Source organism: Lineus longissimus, chromosome 1, assembly GCF_910592395.1.
Source record: "Lineus longissimus chromosome 1, tnLinLong1.2, whole genome shotgun sequence".
In the NCBI taxonomy this organism is placed as follows: domain Eukaryota; kingdom Metazoa; phylum Nemertea; class Pilidiophora; order Heteronemertea; family Lineidae; genus Lineus; species Lineus longissimus.
This window is the reverse complement of record NC_088308.1, coordinates 7,307,755-7,330,511: the sequence shown is the minus strand read 5'-3', so window position 1 is coordinate 7,330,511 and position 22,757 is coordinate 7,307,755. Positions and strand designations below refer to the sequence as shown.

Sequence of the window (22,757 nt, the reverse complement as noted above, 5' to 3'; positions counted from 1 at the left end):
GGTCTCAATTATTCATCCTAAACCTTATGGGCCATACTCCCTTTAAACATAGCCGGGTAAGATGCAAAAACCGTGGTGGTCAAGATGGATATTATCAAGAATTATTATAAAGACTATTTCTTCTTGATTTATATAATATATAAAAAATAATCAAACCATTGCTAATTGGCTCCTTAGAGTACTAAGTACAGTACAAGTGGGCTCCCTGGTAGTGTATACCGAGTATTTCAATTGCCTGTGTTTTTATCAAGCCTTGCTGGGGAATTCCCAAGCAAATAGTTAGGGTTGTAATTAATTGGTTAATTAGGGGTCATCATGGTAATCAAAAACCGCCTCAAACTTTACACTTTGAAAGGCCAAAATTTTAAATACGTTAAGGACAAGGCCAAAGGGTTTCCAAGATGATGATCAATATACAAGTAGTTGGATGAATAGTGATTGCAGAATAATTACCAATGCCTGTCACCTGTTATCTGCATGATGACACCAAGTCATGATCCGACCAATCACAGAACCCGTTACTTTACTTATGCATAAATGTTTTCATCAGAGGTCACCGATTGAGAATTGCTGTCTTTAGTAGGTGTAAAATTTATAAATACCACTTAACTAAGCTCTGTATGAAGAATTCTATATTGTGAGACTATTAAGTGCGTATTCATTATTTATTGTCGTTGGTGAATTGAGATAGTTTGAAATACATATCTCAGGAAAATTCAGTGTATTTTTCTAACCGTTGATCAAACTGCGAATTCTCCCAAAGAATAGGCTCGCGTCTGTTGTGCGACGGGAGCCATATTTACGAAGATGAACGATCGTTCTGGATTTTGTGAATAGACTTGCGAAATTTATCACAGTTTTTCACCGAATTCTTAAAGTTTTTACATCCGACATCGGTATCAATATCTAAACAAAGGTTCAGTGAATCCGGGGGTCGGATGATAGGCGATTTGGATGATTTTCCCGTGAGTATTTCGCAATGTTTTTATGAAATTTTCATATCATTCTTCGCATCCCGACAACCGCAGAACTGCCGAGCGGGGAAAAACCATCGCAGAAATGGTGCAGAAATCCATCAAAATTGCATCATCTTCTCAGCGAATTACATGTCTCGAATTGTAGTGATAAGATGCTTTGATATCTCTGCAATATAACTATATGCCTTTTATGGTAAATTATTCGCTGAACTTGTTGTATTTTTGTGTGGAAAAAAGTAAATATTTTCCCGTCTCTGCCGCCATTTTGTTTTGCGATTTGCAGCCAGTGACTGGTCGCCATTTTATGATTTGGTTTCGTTTGGGGCAGGATCGTACTTGATATGTGCAATTTCTATAACTGGGTTATACTGGGTATTGTGCAGGGGTCATTTTCCGGCGTTTGGGGTCACATTCGATGAGATTTTGGACTTAAAACTTACTCTCTTTTGTTGCAAAACAACGGTCGCTTTGCCCGCTGCAGCCAAGCCCGTATGCTGCGCGTGCATTGCTCAATACACACAAATAATAGTAATTCAATTGAACTATGCAATGCATTGCTATTATGATGACTAACAATATATTCCCTCCATTTTTAGGTGCTCTTTGTTTAGCCCATATGTTAGTTTCGGCTGTGATGCTACTTTGATGTTTCTCTTTTGCACAGGTGGTGGAGATTGTGATCACGATACTGGTTGCGCCAATTGCAGAGAGTGAAAGGGACGCGTTTACACTGGTTCAAATCAACAGAATAAAGAGTCTCAGTGACAAGATGTCCAGTTCTTGCAATAGAGTGCAAATTTGAATTGAACATAAAAGTCATACATTGAATGCTGCCTTTGTGTGTTGACTCTTTGTTGAAATCCCTGGATTTCTCACTGAACATTCCACACTAGAGTTAGGACTACAACTTTTTCAAGCCAGGTAGCAACAGGGATTGCTAAATAAAGGTAACTGGTTCTGTCGATTCATATTATTTGTATGAGATTTTTTTTATACAAATGTGTCAGTGTGAAGTCCACGCGGGGAATAGCTATGTAGGAAATAATACCATGAGTGCCGACTGACAACTATGGTGAAGGAAGTAGAAAATCAGGGTCTTGCCAATGCGACATACACCAAATGGCTTCTTGAAGCCATCAGGAAGGTCAAACATCAGAAGCAGCGGCCCTGTGTTGAACGCATCTTCCACGCTGTAAAGCAGTACCACAAAGTAACCAAGGAATTGATTGCAGAGCAGTTGGAGCTTGCCGTCAATGATGGATCTGTTCTGAAAGTGTTTAATAAAGGACTGGTCTCTTACAAAGACCCTGTCAGAGTTGCGAAGTTGAAATCACGTACACTGAGACTTAGCAGTAAGACAGACATTGTGAAAGTGATTATCAGGTGTATAAAAGAACTTGGCGAAATAGGTGGTTCATCTCTACAGAGTATTGAAAAATACATCAAGTCAAGTTATAACGTTGACGTTTTGGATGATACTGATTTGTCTGAGCACTTGATACTTGGGGCATCAAATGCAGTGAATGCAGGCAAACTGATTCAGGATGGGCGAATGTACAAAGTGAGTTGTGGAAGTAGCAGCGGAGATACAGATTCCATTAACGAAAGTACTAGTGGAAGCAGCAGCAATACTTTCCAACCCTACAAACTGGAAGATGACCCCACTCTGATCTACGACACTCTAGCCAATGGACAACGAAAGGTAGTTGTACAGTGCTATCTGTCTCTGGCTAGTTAATGCTTATTGTTTTGTTGTTTTCATGCAGCTCTAGTTTAACTATAGACCTAGTTCACATCATTCTGTATTCTGTTTGTACTAAATGGCTGTCCTTGATCCCTTTGCACCTTGTCCATTCAGCAATAAAATGCACTTTTGAAAGTAAAAAAATAGGGATGGTCTAACTTGAGTCCACTTGCCAAAAGTGACAAGTACGTGTATTGAATTGGGGTTTGAAGTAGAGCAACCACATACCCACTTTCAGAACCACTGTTTCATCCCTGGATCAGTTATCAATGAATTCTCTTCAGAAGTGCATTTTGCTAAATGGTCAAGTAATTAGCTTGACCCTGCTCATTGGTTTTAGTCGCCGCGCTCTCACTTTTGCTGCTTTGTATATTATGAATTGCTTCTTTTATTTTAAAGAAATCTGTTGTGATAACTGGCATTGTGTATTCATTAACTGCATTTCATCCTTCATTACTCATAAAGCTAACTTGTAAAATAACACCTTCATAAATTTGGTTTCCATTTGTGGGAAAAGGATGTCTGGAAAGGTGGAAGTGCTTTCTAAATTGTAATTGAAGACAAAAGCATAGGACTGAAGTCTGCAAATTCTGCTGTGTTACTTGATAATGAAGTGAAAATGTGTTGCTTTTTCTCATCCCCATCACGAAAGTAGTCAGCTTGTGCTGTAGACATCACTGCGCCAGTTGGACGTGGTCATTCATTCAAAGCCAAAACATAAATGTAACATATACATGATATAGGCACAAGGACACGTCACGTGGGATGCAATTATGCAGTCTTTTTTGTTCGCTGCCGGTTTGATGTGGCCGACAAGAGTTTCCTCCTACTGGTGCGGGATATCTTTTAAATTGAATTCAGAGCCTCCTCTACTGAAAAAACAAATGTCGTTCATCCCAATTACCCACTTGCCCTGGTGTATGTGCATCTTGGTCTGTTTACAGTCATCACTCTCATTGGTTGAGTCATCATGCATCATCGGCAATGTCGCAGAATAAAAACAAATGTATGGGGATTTCCCAATCAACCCTTTTATGAGTCAGACACCAGGACATTGATGTGATGCACAGATTTCTTCCAACCTTGCATCAGTCTACCAACAGTCATCATATTGATTCGGGCTGCTCCCACAGTGACCGATAATAGAAATGTAAATCATCAAATGTATTGGTTGCCAGGCATTGGGAATCCCCAAGCATTGTTGTTGTTTTGATGTGGAACATCTGACACTGTTCATTGATTGCCTTGCTGGGGAGGTCTCCTCATGATAAATCATGTCAGTATTTTGCAAGCAATTCATTGACACTATTATATAAACCACCGACTGCACTGAAGAAGAACACCGCGCACTGGCCCACTGGATTTAATCTGAGATTGGTTTGTGCATGCTCCGGAGGTTGGAGGAGGTGGTGGCTTGAGGTCAACCTGCTGCTGTATGTTTTATCTGACGGGTGTTTGGTTAAGTTACCGTACATGAATTGACAAAACATTACGTAACAAACATCACACTTATTCCACTCATTGATGTACATATATGTAGTCGGATACGACACAAGAAACACAATTCAAACAATGAATATAGTGGGACTGGGAGCCTAAGGCCAACCATTCACCCACATGCTAGCACACTAACAATTCACAGACACAGCGTAACACTTGACTCCATCCATTTCACTTCCATTCCAATCATTCTACTGCCACATGATATGGTGTTGTCCTCACCTCACACACTGGTGGAGCCATCCTCTCAATACATTCCTTTACCATTTCCATTGTCAATTGTCAATAAGTCCTTCTGTGTCAATCCTGAGTAACCAGTCTCTGTGATGTTGATTTTTGTTGTAGTTTAGCACGCATCCGGGCCAGGAAAGGATACTTTTGTACTTGTAGTTTTAGCCTGTCGTCTCATTCCAATCTCATCTCAGCAGTGAACAAGAAAAATCAATCAGTCTCAATCTCTCACATCAGTCACGGCTGATTGCGGAACAACCCCATTGCATTGTATTGGGTTTGGAACAACATCTAGTTGCTCTGCTTGCAGACAGTTTGTCCTCAGGCCTGTCGTTTGAAATTCTAAATTGAATACAAATTTGAAATAGGGATGCATGCTTGCATTGATGATCAAGACAGTAATTAGAGTTAGTTTATTAGAAGTAATTAGTAAACTTGGTAATTAGTCTTGTGAATTTGTAAGTTTGTTACAGTTCTGTTTGGCTTGTAGAAGCTCTTTGGCAAACACTTTTCTGATTGTTTTCTCATTTATTTTCAGTACCGGGCCCAGCCTATGCCAGTATGCTTTAGTTGTCTTGGTACTGTCGACGCAAATGAGTATGGAGAGCATGAGGAACTGATCTCTTGTGCCGAGTGTGGTTATAGTGGTGAGTACTTACAGAATTATTATCACAGTACAAAATATGTCATTTTTGTTGGCCATGATTCCAGTGGGCAGTGCCCCTGAGTAATAAATTGTTGCTGGTAGGTCTGCTATCCTGAATATGCTGCCAAGACTAAGTTCTTTTTTTTGTGCTTTCAGCTCATCCATCTTGCCTGAAGTTCTCCAAGGAAAAGACTGTCACGGTCAAGAGTCTGCGCTGGGAGTGCAGTGAATGTAAAGTGTGTGCCTTCTGTGGGGAAGTAGATGCAGAAGAGGTGAGAGCTTCATGTTGCTTGGAATAATGTACTGAATTTGAATTGAAATCCAAGTCTTCATCATAGCAGTCTGCAGAACAGAGTTAGAATGTCTCAGCGGAGTCAGCCTCAAGAACGAAACAAAAGTTTCTCAGCGAGGACCTTTCATGAATCAGGGCTTCGGCTAGAACCTCACAAAATTGAATTTTCAAGGGTCCTGCTTCATGCAGTTTGGAATGAGATATCCAATTACCAAGGGTCCTTTCTTCATTTTGAAAGGTAAAAAGACACAATGTGTCAGGAGTTAATGGATGTTCTGCCCGAACTTCTTTAGTCAGGTTGTAATGTCAAACCTGTCCACACCTCTATTTCAGGATGAGATAAGTTTGCAGATCTGTGATGCCTGTGACCAAGGATTCCATTTGGATTGTTGTGATCCACCTCTTGCAAAGCCACAGAAAGGTAAAGTTCAGCCTAGTACTTGTCTTCTACGGAATATTTTTACTGGTCTTCAGCATGCAAGGAACAAACAGCTAGATAGTCTTTCACTGTCTGACCTTCCACATAAAAGAAGGACAAAGTGCTAGGATAGGAAGGAAGTGAACTCCTGGCATCTCTGTTCGAATTTGGCCTCTCTAACCACTATTCCGCTTTGTTTTGAATAACCAGGCCCTAGTTATTGTTCATGTATGCCAGGAGAGTTGTTGCTACATGAATGAACTGTGACCGAAGAAGGTCTTCCAAAAACTGAGGGCTTCGGTTGAGAGAGAAAAGAACAAACATGGTTGAAATATTTCAGCATGATTTTGAGATTGGTCCTCCTACAGAAATAAGACATCAAAACGCGGATGGTCCTCGTCATATCTGATATTGATAATGAATGAATGAATGAATGAATGAATGAATGAATGAAAAGCATTTATAGGCGGCGCCTTTCCATGAGCCTGATCAAGGTGCCACCCCGTTCAAAACCGAAAACATCATTCAGAGAAGTGCTTCTTAAAAAGCCACGTCTTTAGCTGAAGTTTGAAACTGGTGATATTTTGGCATGCCTTGACGTGGCCAGGGAGGGCGTTCCAAAGAACAGGTGCACAAGACGAGAGACTCCGGTCGCCTAGCCGAGTTCGGGTTCTTTTGACGGAGACCCGATCAAGCCCAGAATACCGCGTCTCTCGTCGGCCAGGTGCAGCACTCAAATAATGTCCTTTTTCAGGATTTTGGAGCTGTGCCATATGCATCCCAAGGTCTGCAGGGAAGAAGCGCTTTGGAGTGTTTGAAGACAATATGAGGAGAAAGTATAGGAAAAGTGAGAATGTTAAAAATGGCATATTGACTGCTGCTCGTGATACTCCACAGAAGTAAGTTGCGATTTGTCTGTCTTGATCGTTTGCTGAATTATCAATTTGCGATTATTATGCACGTCTTTTTCTAACTTGATGATGACAGTCATCGTCATCTGTAAATTGAGCGGGGTGGTGAGCATTTGTTTATACTCGGTTGTTTGGATGAGTTTTCACCACCGTGATCCATCTGGTAAGTCTAGATCGTTTTAAAATGGCTTGTGACACATCGAAATTCTCTTGTACTCTGTGCCAGAGTTGTCAATTGGGGAAAGATAATGTTTTCTTTATTGTGACATCGTCTTGTTGTTTGCTCCATGTTTGTTGTGGCGTGTAAAATGTGGTATGGATATTGCTCCCCTCGATCCCTGCGTTGATGCAGCTCGAGTCAGTTGATATCCTTCCTCATTTACAGGTGCCCTACACCTGGATGCGATGGCTCTGGTAACAGTAATGACAAATTTACCCACCACCGGACGTAAGTACTTGTGTGAATCGGAGCGCCAGGGTTCTGCTGAAACATTAGATCATTGCATGTTAGCTGCAATCAAAATTCATACAGGTACTGACTACTGTGTGCTTGGCAAGGGTTATGCTAGATTTGTTCAATGGTCAGTATATTTTCAAATTGTCAACTTGACTTCCCCTTCATGGTGCCTTTTGAAAATGTGGTGTGATCTTATCTTTATCAATATCAGTAGAATTTGGAGTCACTGGGCCTTGATGGTGCTAAACCCCAGTAAACCACCTAAGACTGAAAGCAGTGTGACTGTTGAGGTTTCTAATCCTGTTCCTGGCATTTTTGATGGCAACTATTTCTAGCACAACCCGTGGCCATGCATTCCTATAACCTACTTCACTTTGTAATTTGCAGGTGTTTTACTTTTGGGATGATTGACTTGATGGACTTCAGTATTTTAATTCATTGTATAGTCTATTCTAGGGCAGTCTTTTGGCAGAACCCTGAGATCGCACTTGCATGTCCTCTTGAGAAGTCTTACATCATCTCATTCCATTTTAAAGCCTCTTCTTTCTCTTCATCTAGCTAGCTGTTCGGTAGAGACAGTTCCATTTTCACTCCATTCCTTTTAGGTTTAGCTTGAGACATAAGTAAAAGGAGCTGACTTTTGAAAGGAACCCTTTTCTTCAGGCTAAAATATTTTTCTTCAGGCAATATCATCTAGTGGATGGATAGTTTAGGTCTAGGAGACAGTGTGCAATAACAAATTTCAGCTTTTTTAAAAGTCTTCTGAATATTTCCATGCATGCAGTTTCTGTCAACTATTGGACTGACTCTGAAATCAGTCCAACTTGTGCGCTTTTCACTAACAGCATCGATATTGCATGCTTCTCAACTCAATTATAAGTTCAGACTTTTTATGACGACACGCTCGGTCATTGTGTTAAACTATGGTCTCGCTTCAAGTTAACCATTAGACTTGCCGATAATCTAAGCATTTGTGAGAGATTGTAGAAATTTGCAAATAGCCTGACCTAAATGCAGGGTGGATTTTAAAGAAGTACATAAAAAGGCTGGAATTTGATATCATATCCTGACACTGACAGAAAACAGTCCAGTTCTTCTTCATCATACTCATTAGTTCTCATCATCTTCTTCCTCTTCATGAAGTGGCTTTCCCATTTTGTAAATAGACTAATTGTATGTTTCATACTTTCTTTGCAGGCAGTACGCTTGTCCCCGGCTGCCACCAAACAAACGCCCCAGGTACAAGTGCCGTCAGAAAAGCGTTGTGTCGGCTCGAACTGCTAAAAAAGCTTCCACAGGGAGCAGCACGACAACTACAACCACCATCACGACAATACATGGTAATAAATCAACTAAATCAACGACCCCTACTGTCCAAAACGGTGATCACAATTCCTCTTCAGAGAGCGAGGAAGAACAAACGCCAAACCCACCACAACAATCGCCACCAGAACCAGCCAAAACTGAAGCTGGGTTCGAATCGACTGGGTTGGCAAACAAACCAAAAGGTTTGATTGACGGACTATCACAGTTCTTTACCCCTAGCAATAAAAGGAAATCTAGGGTCTCCCTCAACACTGACATTGCTTTACCCAACAAAACAGGTGACATAGTTTTACCCAACAAAGAGGTCAAAGTGCAAACCAAAGCAAAGCCAACTCAACCGCAGAGTAAAACACAACAGGCTGCAAGCCGACTTCTGAAGAAGTCTCGTGTTATACAGGCTAACAAAGGACGTCAGCGACAGCAGACGCATACAGGTCCTCCTGGAAGTGGCCAGCTAAAAGGATTGTTTGACGGACTCTCACATTTGTTTGCTGCACCTGGCGAAACAAGAAAACGTAGTTCTGCTGTTTATGCTCCGCCAAAGCGCATGAGATTTCTTAAGTTTGGTCGTCAGTTATCTGAACTTGGACGAGACGCTGTCGGATCCCAACTGTCAGAGGTAGCAACAGGAAGGGGCAGGGGGAGAGGTGCTGCGTCGGAGCGAGTGGGAACGAGTGCGACACCTGCAGACAAACAAGGGCCAGGAGAGCACCCTAAGAACGTCGCATCATCGAGCATGGGTCGTGGGCGAGGACGGGGCAGGGGAAGCACTGGTAAGAGTTTGCTGCCCTTGGAGCATGTCTGCATGTAGTTTTCCCACCTCCAGCTTCACCTAGTCTGCCCACTCCCTGCCTGTGTTCTGCTTCTAGTGCTATGTCTCTTCCTTTTCAGAACTTCTTAAATTTCTTTACTTTCCACCTAAACCTCCTCTTGCTGATTTGGCCTTGGCACCATTGTCGGCTGAACTGTCCTCCACAAGGTAGAGTTGTTAGCTGTTCAAGACTGTTATATCTTAACCTTGACAGTTGGGACTTGGACTGTCAGGAATATTTAACAACTCAACTGAGGCTGGATAGGTTTAGACCTAGTGCCAACTGTAGTGCTGAAGCCAAGAAGAATCTTCAACTATTTCCTCTTCTCTTTCTTTTGGGATGTGCTCGTTTGATAACAGTTTTGTTAACGTCGTTTTCGTTTGGTGTTGTGTGTTCATTCTAAAAACACAAAAGTCTTGTGAACGTTCTTGCCGACAGCTATGGACAGGATCACGTTGTTGGTGGCTCAGGCTGGTGAATTTCAAAATAAGAAAACAGACTTTGTTTTATGTTTTATCCATTGTTTATTGCTGGTCTTTGACTAGTATTACCTTGCTGGACTGGGTTGAGGTTTTAACGCTCAGTGTGGTAAACCACCATTTTATTTTCTAACCATTATAAAAAATCGGTCTTGAAGGACATGTAGATTGACATGGCCGTTTTACAATATACAATAGTTAACATGACCATAGTTTAGATGTAGATAGGTTTGATACTGCAATTGTTTTTGCCGAGTTCTGACTAATAAAACCAGTATGTGTTGTGAATTTGTTAAATCTGGTGCCTGTGATGCTAATTTTTTTATATGATTGTTAAAATATGACTTTGATAAAACCACATTGCATGACGCTCAAAACTCAATCTGTAATCATCGGATCACTGCGCTGTTCAGCCAGTCTGTCTTGACTTCATCCGTAAATACTCTGAAAAACACATCAGCATTTACAGACTGATTGAATCTGACTGATGCATTGGTACATGTATGTGCATGTTTCTTTAGATTGCATATTAGATCTCTGATGTCTATTCTTTGTTTTCAGAAGGGGCATTATTGAGTGGTATGAATCGGTCGTCGCTACCCCCAGGTGTGACTGAGAGGGACATTGATCTGTTCAAGAAGGCCAGACAGAGAGCTATGCAGGTAGGGTTTTGGTGTGGTGGCATTATCTTCATTCATGCTGTTGTCATTGTCTGTGTTGTGAATTTGGTCTCACCAGTCTTTTTAGGACTCTGCCATTGGGGCAGCAGGAGAAGTGCAAAAATTACCATTGAAACCACATTTTCCATTAATTTGAGAGAATGTCACTCTCATTTTGGGGTTTTCTCAACACAAAACTCATCTCTGAAAGTCCTTCAATTTTTAAATCAAAAGACTGGTGAGGATGAGTTTTCGAATGCGTTATGACGGAGGAAAAAGTAAACTTACTAAAGTACTGGAGCTGATTGATGTTTGCTTAGGATCAGAATTTTCCGCATTTTCTTTGGAACCAAATGTTTTTCAAGACCATAATGGAGCTTCCCCTATGTAATGTTTTAGATGAAGGCTTATATGGATGAACCTTTCGTGATCTGTGTGAACAACAAAGCTGTGAGTTGGTTGAGACATTTCGCACAAAGCTAACCTCTACCTGTTCCTTTGATACTAATGTTACACTTTGATTTGTGTTGGAGAGAACTGTACTTAAAAGTTTACAAAAGATTGTTTGGATTTTCAAAATATTTGCCAAAAGTTCACAAGTAGACTTACATGTATCTAACTGAGCTGAAATTAGGTGTCCGTTTTCTTTGAGATGCTTGTCTTTGATATCTGTGGTGCCTCGACAATGTATTATAAAAGTTGTTAATATTCACTAAATTCATTGATAGTTGTGGTGACTATTTCTGACTTTATTACTCACACATTTTGAGGTACCTCAAGTCTTTCTTCAACTTTCTGTTCAGTTGGAAGATGTAAACTCAATAGCAGTTATTAAATTTATATGAGACGAGTTCTGTTGATGGTTTGATTAAGCAAGTGGGGCGACGAGTTTCAAATTCAAAATCAAATTCAAATTCTTACTGCTGATGTATCAAGTTCCAGCTGAGTTCTAAAATGAGGGATTTATTATTCACAGGGATCAAAGTTCAGTACTGTTTGATAGCACAGACATGCGACCTTAATTTTGCCTGTACAACCAAAAAAATCTCATTCACATCTGGATTTTTTGCCTGAGCTCCTGAAAAAGGCTTGTTCTGATATGTGAACTTTGATCCCAGAGTATTGTTATTGTGTTGTATCCTTTTCTCATCAGTGGGGCTGTTCAATCATGCAGGTGATTCGCTGTTGTGAACGGCTCACGGTAGAGGCACCGGTGTGCTATGAGAAAGGTTTTAAAATTGAAATTCGCGGTCAGAAAGACAGATGACATTCAGATGAATTGGCATGATTTTTGATTGAGGATGGTCCTGGCCAATCTGCTAGCCATATCTTATATGTCATACATAACTACCACCTATGAACGTAATATTTGTAAAATCCATATCATGCTGTGTTTTCTAGTCTGAAGATCATTATTAAAATGACGGAAATACCAAGGTGTTTGTTTCACCTATCATGTCTTTACAAACCAATTTGTGCACCTATCACACCCTTTCCTCGTCTTCAGCGTAGTCAACAAAGTACAACCATCCTTACAAACAATGTTCTGAATTCCTAATATCAATCATTCCGATTTCAAAATAGGATGGTAAAATAACACCTGAAACTAAATAAGTCACTGCACGCTGCACCTCACTGATAAGAAAGTAAATGTTGTGTCGACGGGCTGACTCGATTACCGTATCCTGACACAAGTTTCCTTTCTTCTTTTAATTTTCTAGACTATACTCTTTCAGTCAACAGAAGGGGAAGTAGTACCAGCTAGTGAGCCTCAGGGACGATATCCTCCATGTATAGAGTTTGGCAAATATGAAATCAACACATGGTATTCGTCCCCTTATCCTCAAGAGTATGCAAGGTTTGTACATGTAATGACGCGTCCTGCCCGGTAGGGGCCGAGAACCAGACGAAAGGAGGATCATAGGATATATAACATGTTATAAATGATACTGTTAATGCTCTTCTTGCCACTTGCTTTGCATGTTGGTTAAATGGCTTTGTAAATGTAGTCGTCTTTGGTTTGTGACTGTTCATTTCATTTCGATACCTCCTTTTACTTTCTGGTCGCTGTTCATGTTTCACGCCAGTTGGCTTGGTCAAAACACAGCTTTTTATTTGTAATCCTAGCTTGTTTCAATTTCTAAGTTGCTTTACTCCTGTTATACCGTAACTAAAGTCAATTTGCTAAATTCATCTGTTGATTTGAACTATAATACCTTGTTCAATGTAGCTTCACCCACTTTCCTTTACTTCTCTCTCCTTCACCCTGGCCATTCTTATGCTACAGCATGCACTCTTTTAAATGTGTATGTCATCCTTACCAATTTAATTGCTTGATATTTTGGGGGAAGGGGGTCATGTCTGCTTGGAGGTTTGGGGATGGCAATCTTTCCATCAAACTTGAGAGAAAGAACAAATGCATTCCTACAAAGGACTGAACAAATTAATGCATTTGGTATTGGTTTTACCATGTCAATTTGGAAGAAGTAAATATGTGATAACAATTTTAAAACATTGCTCCTACCTGCAAATTGTATGGCATACTGATACATCGTAACTGTTAGCCATGAATTTTGAACAGGAACCAAAGATCGCCAAAAAACATAACCAGCATGAAATATTATTTTCTGGCTGTGTTGTGAATGAATATTTCATTTGTGGGGGCTGTCTGTGTTGCCATGCCTTTCTTGCATCCTGATACCAATATTAAGAACCTGAAAGCAAAAAAATATTTTATGTTGCCACCTGCTATTAAAAGTTTCATGTCTTGCTTCTCGATTATTCATCTTTCCTATCATCACACCATCCTACATTCTCTGGGTTGTTGGAGATCAGATATCCAAGTGGACCTCGAGGCTAGACTTCAGAAAATGGTGGTCTTTCCGCAGATTTCCCCCTGGAATGCAAGGCACATCCAGTCTTCAATAAACTATTGACATTGGACGGTATTGGATGTGCCTGTCTTCAAAGTGGATGCTCAGTTCTCCAATAACCCCTGAAATCCTTGCAGCTTAGTTGACTGCATGTTTTCTTCTATCCTCCATCAGCAACTCTTCTATCGCAAGCCTTTCCATGGGTGCTGTTACTCCCCAAGAACTAATTGCCGTCAGTGCGGTAACATTTTCTTTCATGTCCACCATCTCATTCATTGACTTCGATTTTCCAGATTGCCAAAATTATTTATTTGTGAATTCTGCCTGAAGTATATGAAGAGCAGGAGTATTCTACAGAGACACATGGTAAGTAGTTGATAACATCCCAGTTCAGGGATCAGAAGAGTTCCATTGAAGTCAGTGATTTGAATGGCATGTTTGCCTCCCCTATATTGACTACGAGGAGCTGCTATGGACTAGTGACTTGGACTCAAGGTTCCCAAAAGTCAGTGTGATACTTTAGGCTGGCCTCCTTGCTGTACATGCCTTAATACTCCACCAAGGTGTATGAACGTGTATTGTCAGTAATGCTCAGGTTGAAGTGCTGAATGAATCGTCCACCTGAGCTCTACTGAAAAGTTTCAGGGTAGACTGGGGTTAAAGTTAAAGTTCTAACATGAATATTTCCAACTCCTGAGAAATCTACGTCTACCAAGTCATCGAAACTTTTTAACGTCTGTCACTTGTTATTCCAGGAGAAATGTGGCCTGTATCACCCGCCTGCCAATGAAATCTACCGAAAGGATGATGTGTCAGTATTTGAAGTGGACGGGAACGTGAACAAGATCTACTGTCAGAACCTGTGTCTCCTTGCGAAGCTCTTCCTCGACCATAAAACCCTTTATTACGATGTGGAGCCATTTCTCTTCTATGTACTGACAGTCAATGATGACAGTGGATGCCATCTTGTTGGGTATTTCTCAAAAGTGAGTTGATACCACCTGATTTGTCCCACATGTCCAAGCAGGCAGCAACGGGTCCAGATGCCACTGTTGGGCATGGCTTTCAGGACCACGTAGCTTCATATCCTCAAGTTCAAGGAGTGCTTTTGTAACATTGGCATGTTGCTGTTGTACTAGTTGTACCATAACTGGTCAGAATTCAACCAGAATGTTTGTGCTTGTCGGGGTATTTTGTGGGTCCCAAGTTTCATTGCATCTGACCTCTGCTTTGCTTAAAACGTAGGACCGTAAGTGTCGTGGATTCTATTTTGAACAGCCAGGATAATATGCGGCGAGGGTTTGGTACAAGATTCTTTAACCTATCCTCTTTTCCAGGAAAAACACTGCCAACAGAAATACAATGTCTCATGCATCATGACGATGCCACAGTACCAAAGAAAAGGTTTTGGTAGATTCCTCATTGACTTCAGTAAGTAATTTCAACCATGCTGAGTCTCATTGCCTTTGTTCTGCTGGCCAAGTTCTTCTAACTTTTCCGGTGTCAAAAAGGGCATATATCAACCTGGCCTTGCCTTTGCCATTGCTTCCTGCAGGTCTTCTGTGGGAAGTGGCCTGTCATTTTCTGTCGATAGGTGAAGGTTATTGCTGGACAATTTTGATATATAGAGGAGACTGGTTTCGACTGCAACTGGCTGGCTAAAGGGTTCATTTTAATATGATATGCAGAATATTATAAAAATGTATTGTCTTCTGTAGTTAGGATTCATTGAGAATATCTATTCTGTTATGCAAAAAAACCTTGAGACTTGCTCTCTGACTGAGGTTGCTTGACATTGTGGGTTCGTGAATTTCAAGTTTTTTTCATGGTTGCTTCCTATCTACTTCAGGTTACTTGTTATCACGGATAGAGGGTCAGACTGGTTCTCCAGAGAAGCCCCTATCGGACTTGGGCCGAGTGAGTTACCAGGCCTACTGGAAGAGTATCATCCTTGAGTACCTGAACAAGTACCAGGAGCAGAGTATCACAATCAAGGGTGTGAGCAAGGCCACAGGAATGTGTCCTCATGACATTGCTGCCACCATTCAGCAGTTGACCATGGTCTGCAAGAAAGAAGACGGACAGTAAGTAATGGTTTCGAAAATAATGACGATGCTTATACATATCAGCGCTGATTTGGGTCTGTCCCAAGTCACTTGATCAGACAACAGCAATGTAGGACAAAGTGTACCAGCAGTGTTAGTACTTAATCTTCCTCTGCATTCAGACAGTTTCTGCTTCATGCTGTCATCTGCATGTAGAGACTGGCCCATCGAACAAGCTATTCAACCCTGGGAAAAAATTTCGATTTCATATTTTGGAACTTTGATTAGAAAGTCATGACGCTGTTTGTGTTTTCAGAATTGTGATTTGTGTTGACAAGAATCTGTTGAAGGAGCACATGGACAAACTGAAGGCCAAGCAGCACGAGAGGCGGAAACTGGATGATGAGGGCCTGCGATGGACACCGTTGATCTCAACTAACACTCTTGCTGAGGAGGAGAAGAAGCTCGAGAAAGAGGTAAGTGTGCTTTAGATTTCTTCTTCTGCATTGTCTCTTGTGGACATTTGTTTTGGGTTGCTAGATCTAGTAACTGCCAAGGTAGAGGCTGTGCAGATAATGTCATCACAGAAGAAGACACCATTTTACTGTCAAATTTGCTTCATTGACTCCGCGACACACGTAGTGTGGAGTGTATCCTATTCTGGACATTATTACATTAGTCCCGACTCCAACTTGTTTAATCAGGCTACTTTGATATTGACTGAAGACTGCTTGATGATGTTGAAACTAACTTGTTTGAATTTCAGTTGAAGGAAATGGGTGCAACTCTGAAGGGCCTTGTGCAAGAACGGAAATCAGACTCTGAATCGCCTGTGAAAACACCTCAGATGAAGAAGAAGCGAGGTCGGCCACCAAGGAAGCATCTCTTGCAGGATGAACCACCCTCAAAGCTGCCAAAGCTTGATCTCAGTCAGGCTGTGAAATCTGGTGAGTAGGAGGAATGAAGCTCTTTCTCTTCAAACCCTTGTGCACCCCAGGGGTTTCTGCTGCCATTAGCCATGATGAACAATGGGACCGTTTAAATTGCCAGGAAATGACAACTGTCACTGAAGGGAAGTTTCATCACGTTTCCAATAGTGGGCTATCTGTAGGTTCAATATAGCCACATTGATGTCTTGATGTAGGCCTCTCAGGGAGTAGGTTCTTAGCGTAAGACCTCGTCTCAACTTCATGTATCAGCGGGAAGAATATTTTTATTCTTGTTTATTATAATATATATTCTTTTTTTTCAGCGGAAGTTGAACCCGAGATGGAATCTCCTTGTAAGATGGATATCTCTGAGACAAAGATCATAGCCAATGGTGACACACTGCCTGAGCTTGAAGCAGACGTGGTGGTTAGACCCAAGCGACAAATCCGTCGGCGGAGGAAAGCACAAGGCTGGCCGAAGGGTGCCAAACGAGGGAAAAAGAAGGTCGTTGTTAGTGAGGTGACTGGCAGGAAAAGGCCTGGAAGGCCTCCGAAGGTACGCATCTCACTTCTGGAGCCTTGGGTTGTCAGAATGGAGCTGTGGCAACTTCGGTGCAAGCTACCTTCAGCATGTTCTCCTGTTCGATAAATTGATACCTGTTTTCGACAAGGTAACTTATATGTGTCCGGGATTGTTCAGGTGGCTGGTGCAACTGCAAGTGGATTGGTCTGCTATTGTGAAGTCAATGTAGTCTGCCCCAAGGATCAGTGGTGTTTGAAATACATAAGCTCTGCTTGGCATTGATATCCTTGCAAGCAGCGCATTTAGGGTTTAGCTTTCACTATCATGCTATTGATGTCTTTTCGGGAAAGAGAGAAAATTGCTTTCACCAAAGCACAATGTTGACCTTGGTTTTTATTCCATGCTAGTACCTGAGACAGAAAATGAGCAATTAACAGATAACTAGTCGGTTGTTGCATCAAAGTACAATTTTTCTGTGATTTTGTTTGTTTTTTACCGATTGGTGACAGTTGTCAAAGCCTATGTTATTAAGGCTAATTCTCCTTGACCACTGTTGCCATAGATATGTTGAGACTGCGACAGATATCGCTAGTTCCCAGAACAAGTCTGTTGGTACCACTGATGGGTGCTGCAGTGACTATTGCATGTCTATGATAAAAATCGCCAGTCTGCAGTGCGCTTTAAGGTGCACTCTGAATATTTTGTAGGAATAGAACCAAGTTTGAAAGTAGGTCTGTTTTGAAATAATTTCTCAGTTTTAATCTAAGTGAAGAAGTTCAATACTATTTAATGTACTGATGTTTTTTCTGTGTTATTCATTGACATTTCTTCCCTTTCAGATCCAGCACACGACCCTTGCAGAAACAACGCAACCGACTCTGGCAAATGGTGAGGTGAATGGTACCAGTGATCTCAGTGATAAGGAGGAGTCTGACAAGGAACAAGACGAGGAGGAAGAAGAAGAGGAGGCGTGTGAGGGAGGCAATGGAACAGCTGAAGAGACCAGGCACGAGAATTCAAACGATGTTGGGGACGATAGCAAAAAATGTGCGGAGGACAATCAGTGCAATACACACGCTGATAATGGCGATGAACCGGAGTCGCCCCTGGTTAGTGACGATGAGAATGATGAAAATAAAGCACCAAAGTTGGATATTCGTGATAAGCAAGTTGATGTGGTTAAGGAAAAACTGTTTGAATCCGAGAAACCGCTAGATTTAGATGTAAATGACGCTAAGCCTGTTGTTAAGAGTGTTGTGAATGCTGCTGTTGATTCTGATTCAGACTCAGACTCTCAGTCGTCTGATTCAGACAGTGACGATGATAGCGAGGACAATCATCAGGAGGATATCATTCATAAAGTGCTTTCGCCTGTTGTTGTATCTACGCAGTCTCCTCCGTCTCTTACCCGAGCTGATATTGATGAGTCAGGAGAGAGTGAGATCGATGAAACAGACTATAGTCACGAGGAGCCCATTAAGGACCAGGACCAAGAACCTCTTGGTAGGGAGGAGAAATTAAGTACCGTAGAGGAAGCCGTCGGAAATATTCCTGAAATTCATCATGAGGTTTTGCCCTCTCCGGGACCTGAACGTGCCATTGAAGTGTTTGAAAGCTCAGGCCTGCGCGACTCGGGTGTTGATGATTTTAGCGAGGAATCATTCGTAAAATCGGACACGTCTGACTCAGAGGCCAATATCTCGGCTTCTCATGAGGAGTTCAAGGATCTACAGCATGATTCAGTTGTGCAGGAAACGTTGGCATCCACGCGCAATTTAGGACAGATTTTGGCTGACGAGATGGGACAGAATTTTGATCAGATAGACAGTAGTGCCACTTCTGCGACTAGTTTACCTGTGGGTAATGTTAGTCAGCAGGATGCCCTGAATTCAGGAAGTGTGGATCACGAGGATGCCCCTCCTCTTGCACCTAGTCAAAAGGCCAGTCAGACTTGTACCAGTGCTGGTAAAGTTTCATATCAATCCACACATACCGTATCTAATTCTACTTCTGTGAGGCCAAGTGGCACCTTGGTGACCTCGCGTAGTCCTAATCCGCACATGCAGGCTGTGAGTGGCAGTCCTGCTCGTGTTGCCAGTAGTCCTTCTACATGTATGCCATCACCGGTGATGAGTAGTCCCAAAAAGGCCAGTTCAACCAGTAGTATGAGAAGTCCTGGCCCCTATGGAAATCCAGGTAGTGTACCTTCTCACAGTATGAACAGTCCCCAAGTTGTTACCGCTAATATGAACAGTCCGAATGTCATCTCTGCCAACGTTCACAGTCCGAATCATGGAAATGTTGTGCAGGGTAATCTTAGCAGTCCAGCTGTGCACGGAAACCTGAACAGTCCGAGCGTTGTTAGTTCAGCCAATGTACGTAGCCCGCAGGTGACGAACATTCATAGTCCGAGCATGTTATCTGGGAATATTCACAGTCCAAGTGTGGTTAGTTCAAATATGAACAGTCCTAATGTTGGCCCTGTGAGCATGAACAGTCCTATCATGGCCGCAACTAACATGAGCCCTAACATGGCACCAGCCAACATGAACAGTCCTAACATGGCACCACAAAACATGAACAGTCCAAATATGGTGCCACAGAACATGAACAGTCCAAATTTAGGACCGAATAACATGAACAGTCCGAACATGCAGCCCAACATAAATAGTCCGTCTGTGCCAAGTCCACATCAGAACTTGGCTAATGCCAACAGGAACTTGCCTCACAATGGATACGGAGGCCATGGTGTGGAAATCGATGTGACTCAGTTGGGATTGGAGTCGCCTGCTTCAAATTGCAGCAACGAGATGACAGGAAATGCAGTGGACACAAGCCCGCCGCAGAATTACTCCGACTGTGCACGCATTCAGAACTCTTACTGCCACCCTGGTAACTATATGGAGACAGTGAATATGCATCGTATGCAGCAGCAGCAGCAGCAGCAGCAGCAGCAACTACAACAGCAACATCAGCAAGCCCAACCTCAGCCATACATTCCTGCAGTTTCTAATCCTGGAAATGTGAACTACAACTGTCCGCCTAACCCATCGTTTACACCTCCTGTGCCACAGAACACTCAAAGACTTACTCATAGCTCATGTGCCATCTCTGTTGGTCGACAGACCCCATACCAGACAAATACCAGTTGTAGTCTTGCCAAGTTGCAGCAACTCACTAATGGCATTGTTGATATCATACCCGAGAACACCATGACACCGCCGCCAAATCTCACGCCGCCACCCGTCACAATGACACCGCCGCCATCTGTACAAAGAAACGTCACGCCACCCATTCCAAATCTTCATACTCAAGTTACATCGCCGTCGACAAATCATTACAAACCCTACCAGCGCCGCATCATGCAGAAAAGTCCGAATGTAACAGTGAAGCCAAATATGAGTTTTACTCCGAATGTGACAATCCAGCCGGGCAGCAATGTGATCACTGGTTACAATGTGTTGAATATGAATGGTTATAGAATGCAGCAGCCAGTGATCAATCCTAGTTACCATATCAACACTGGGTACCTGAATCAACCACAGACACTGCCTGTGCAGATGGGAGTGGTCAACATGCATCCGCAGGCGAACTTTCAGCAACAGATGCAGATGCAGATGCAAATGCAGCCTCCTCAGCACAGCATGAACAATGCGGTTTATACGTACGGTTACATCAATGGCATGCCAACACAGGCATTCAATATGAACATGAATCGTCGGTAGCAGGCTGTAAGACTTCTGGGAACAAACTTGATCAAATATATTGAAGAGAGGCTCTAATATTGTGGCCTCAGTTAAAGGGAACTGGAACCGCCGAGCGATTTATTCAACTTTTCGACTTTCACCGCCCGAGAAAGTCGAACTTCCAACTTCATATTCGAGTTCAAATTTGTAGCTCCGCCCCCAGTGCCCGAGCATGCGCAGTTCAATTTGTTATCATTGAGAATCATGTGAGAATCACGTGAGTCATGCGATCTTTCATTCATGAGTTTTCGTAGTAAATTCCATAGTAGTGACGTCACTCAATGATTGACAGCTAGGCGCCATGTTTCATTCATGCCTCGTTCTGATCACCCGATACGCGGGAAATGAAAACGAGGTCATACGAACTGGCTCGGCGGTTCCAGTTCGCTTTAACATGTTGGTGTTTCAAATAAATATGCTGGTTACTGCCCACAATAGACTTGCCGGAATCCCTTGTGGCTGGTGAAATGAGGGATGAAATAGCTGCCTTCGATCCCTTAGAATAATATTTGTACAAAAGATTCTGGGAAATCCATTGTGGCCCGTAATCTGTATATTAATTTGAATCGCACCGTGGCTAAGAGCTGCCGTTTCATAATGTCACTTTACAATCTGATCTAGTTGCGGGGAATGCTATGCTCAATGTGATACTCATCTGCGGAGTATAAAGGCAGGCAATTCTGAATAGTGACCGTGTTCTGCAGTAGGTTGGCATATTGCGTTATTGGGAGTGTCCCTCTGAAAGGTGGTGCTACTCTGAGGGAACATTGTACAGTTTAACTGGTGTTGGAAGTATCTTTATTCTGTGGCTTGGGCAGTATCTTTTCCATATGTTTGAACAAGTTTGTTCTCTGTCCTTCAAAAGTTCTGATCACAAACCATATCATAATATATTACCTGGTGCAAGGTTTCTGCGTGGCATGACCTTTAAAGTAAAACTGCTTATTTTAGCTTTCTATCCCAGAATGACTGGCACTTGCTGTGATTGAAAATCACAAAATGTGTGCTACGCTATTTAATTAAGTTGCTCTATCTTCACAACATGTAAATAGGGATGTGTAAATATGATGACTATGTTTTTATGAGGACCATTCTCTGTGTTCCTTGGATGCTGCAGACATTAAAACCTATTGTTTGTGATATTTCAACTTTCTCTACTGTTGTATATGTAAAGCAAGTGGTCACGATATGAATGTCTTGGGTTCATAGTATTTGCCCAGTTTTGGTTGTGATCGGAGTAGTAGATTTTATCAAGGTTGCTGAATCGGATGAACTGGAATTGATTTTCGTTTCATGCAAATTTTCAGCTGTAGGGTTTTAGGGAATGTCAGGAAAAAGCTGCAAACGAATGCCAAAATAAATGTAGTGGGATGGCAATGTAGGCTATGTTGCATTATGTGTCCCGTAACCTGTAATATTTATCTTGACACCATATCCAAGAAGTTCACCTGTACATTGCAATTGTACACAGTGATGTATCTAATGTACAGTGAACCTCTTGGACTTTAGATTTGCTTTAGTTTTAATTCTTGGTTGTAAGTGTATACATGTACATATATATTCAGACTCCCGTCTCAGGCAGACCTGATTTCTTGTACAGTTTTTGTAATTCCTTTGGTACCTTGTGTTGTACCGAGTTCGACATGGTATATTTTTGTGTAGAAAGATGACATTGTCGCCGTGCATCCTGTGCATTTATCAAAATAAATTATGTACATTATTTAGAATCAACCTCATCACCAAGTTTTTCTGCTTCTTTAGGGGTTTGACATGGAGTGTTTGAAGTACTATCATAATCCCATCTCAAAACTGGAGTAATACTTCTATTTTTCATCACTTTGTACTTCTACAACTCCATGTCAAATCTGTCATGAACCATTTTGCCCATTGTTCATGCATATGATGCTTTGCCGATGTTGAGATTTGTCCTTTCGCCTGGAGACTTGCCATGGACACCTCATTGAACAAGTGTCTGTGTGTGAAATTTGCCTGCAAGAGAAACTAGCCTGGACACCTTTTGCAACCTGTTGATGTGGCAAATATTCTGTGGACAAGAAATGGAACTTCTGGACTTGTTTCTTCCAACAGGACCTGGTTAGGTCATGACACTAGGCTCATACTTTCGGATACATTCACAAACTTCCCCAAGGATTGCTATCATACCCTTCAGGAAAAGGCCTGCCAATGAC

The 22,757-nt window shown here is 41.9% G+C and overlaps 1 protein-coding gene across 4 annotated transcripts; it reads left to right on the top strand.

Annotated features, from left to right (window-relative positions):
- The first annotated feature begins 783 nt into the window (after window positions 1-783).
- LOC135487453 (histone acetyltransferase KAT6A-like) lies at window positions 784-22,304 on the top strand. Of its 4 annotated transcripts, none has more exons than XM_064771139.1 (18): window positions 784-965; window positions 1,642-1,924; window positions 4,991-5,099; window positions 5,255-5,370; window positions 5,724-5,811; window positions 6,563-6,707; window positions 7,105-7,167; window positions 8,374-9,275; window positions 10,355-10,455; window positions 12,174-12,310; window positions 13,619-13,691; window positions 14,081-14,311; window positions 14,663-14,756; window positions 15,175-15,409; window positions 15,687-15,846; window positions 16,137-16,317; window positions 16,623-16,855; window positions 17,662-22,304. In XM_064771139.1, the coding sequence occupies exons 3-18, from the start codon at window positions 5,006-5,008 to the stop codon at window positions 20,545-20,547; spliced, it is 5,739 nt and encodes a 1,912-aa protein (XP_064627209.1). In that variant the 5' UTR covers window positions 784-965; window positions 1,642-1,924; window positions 4,991-5,005; the 3' UTR covers window positions 20,548-22,304. The 4 variants fall into 4 exon arrangements, with proteins under 4 accessions (XP_064627209.1, XP_064627189.1, XP_064627180.1 ...); XM_064771119.1 differs by having other exon boundaries at window positions 1,642-2,679; window positions 12,189-12,310; XM_064771110.1 differs by having other exon boundaries at window positions 1,642-2,679.
- Window positions 22,305-22,757: the final 453 nt, after the last annotated feature.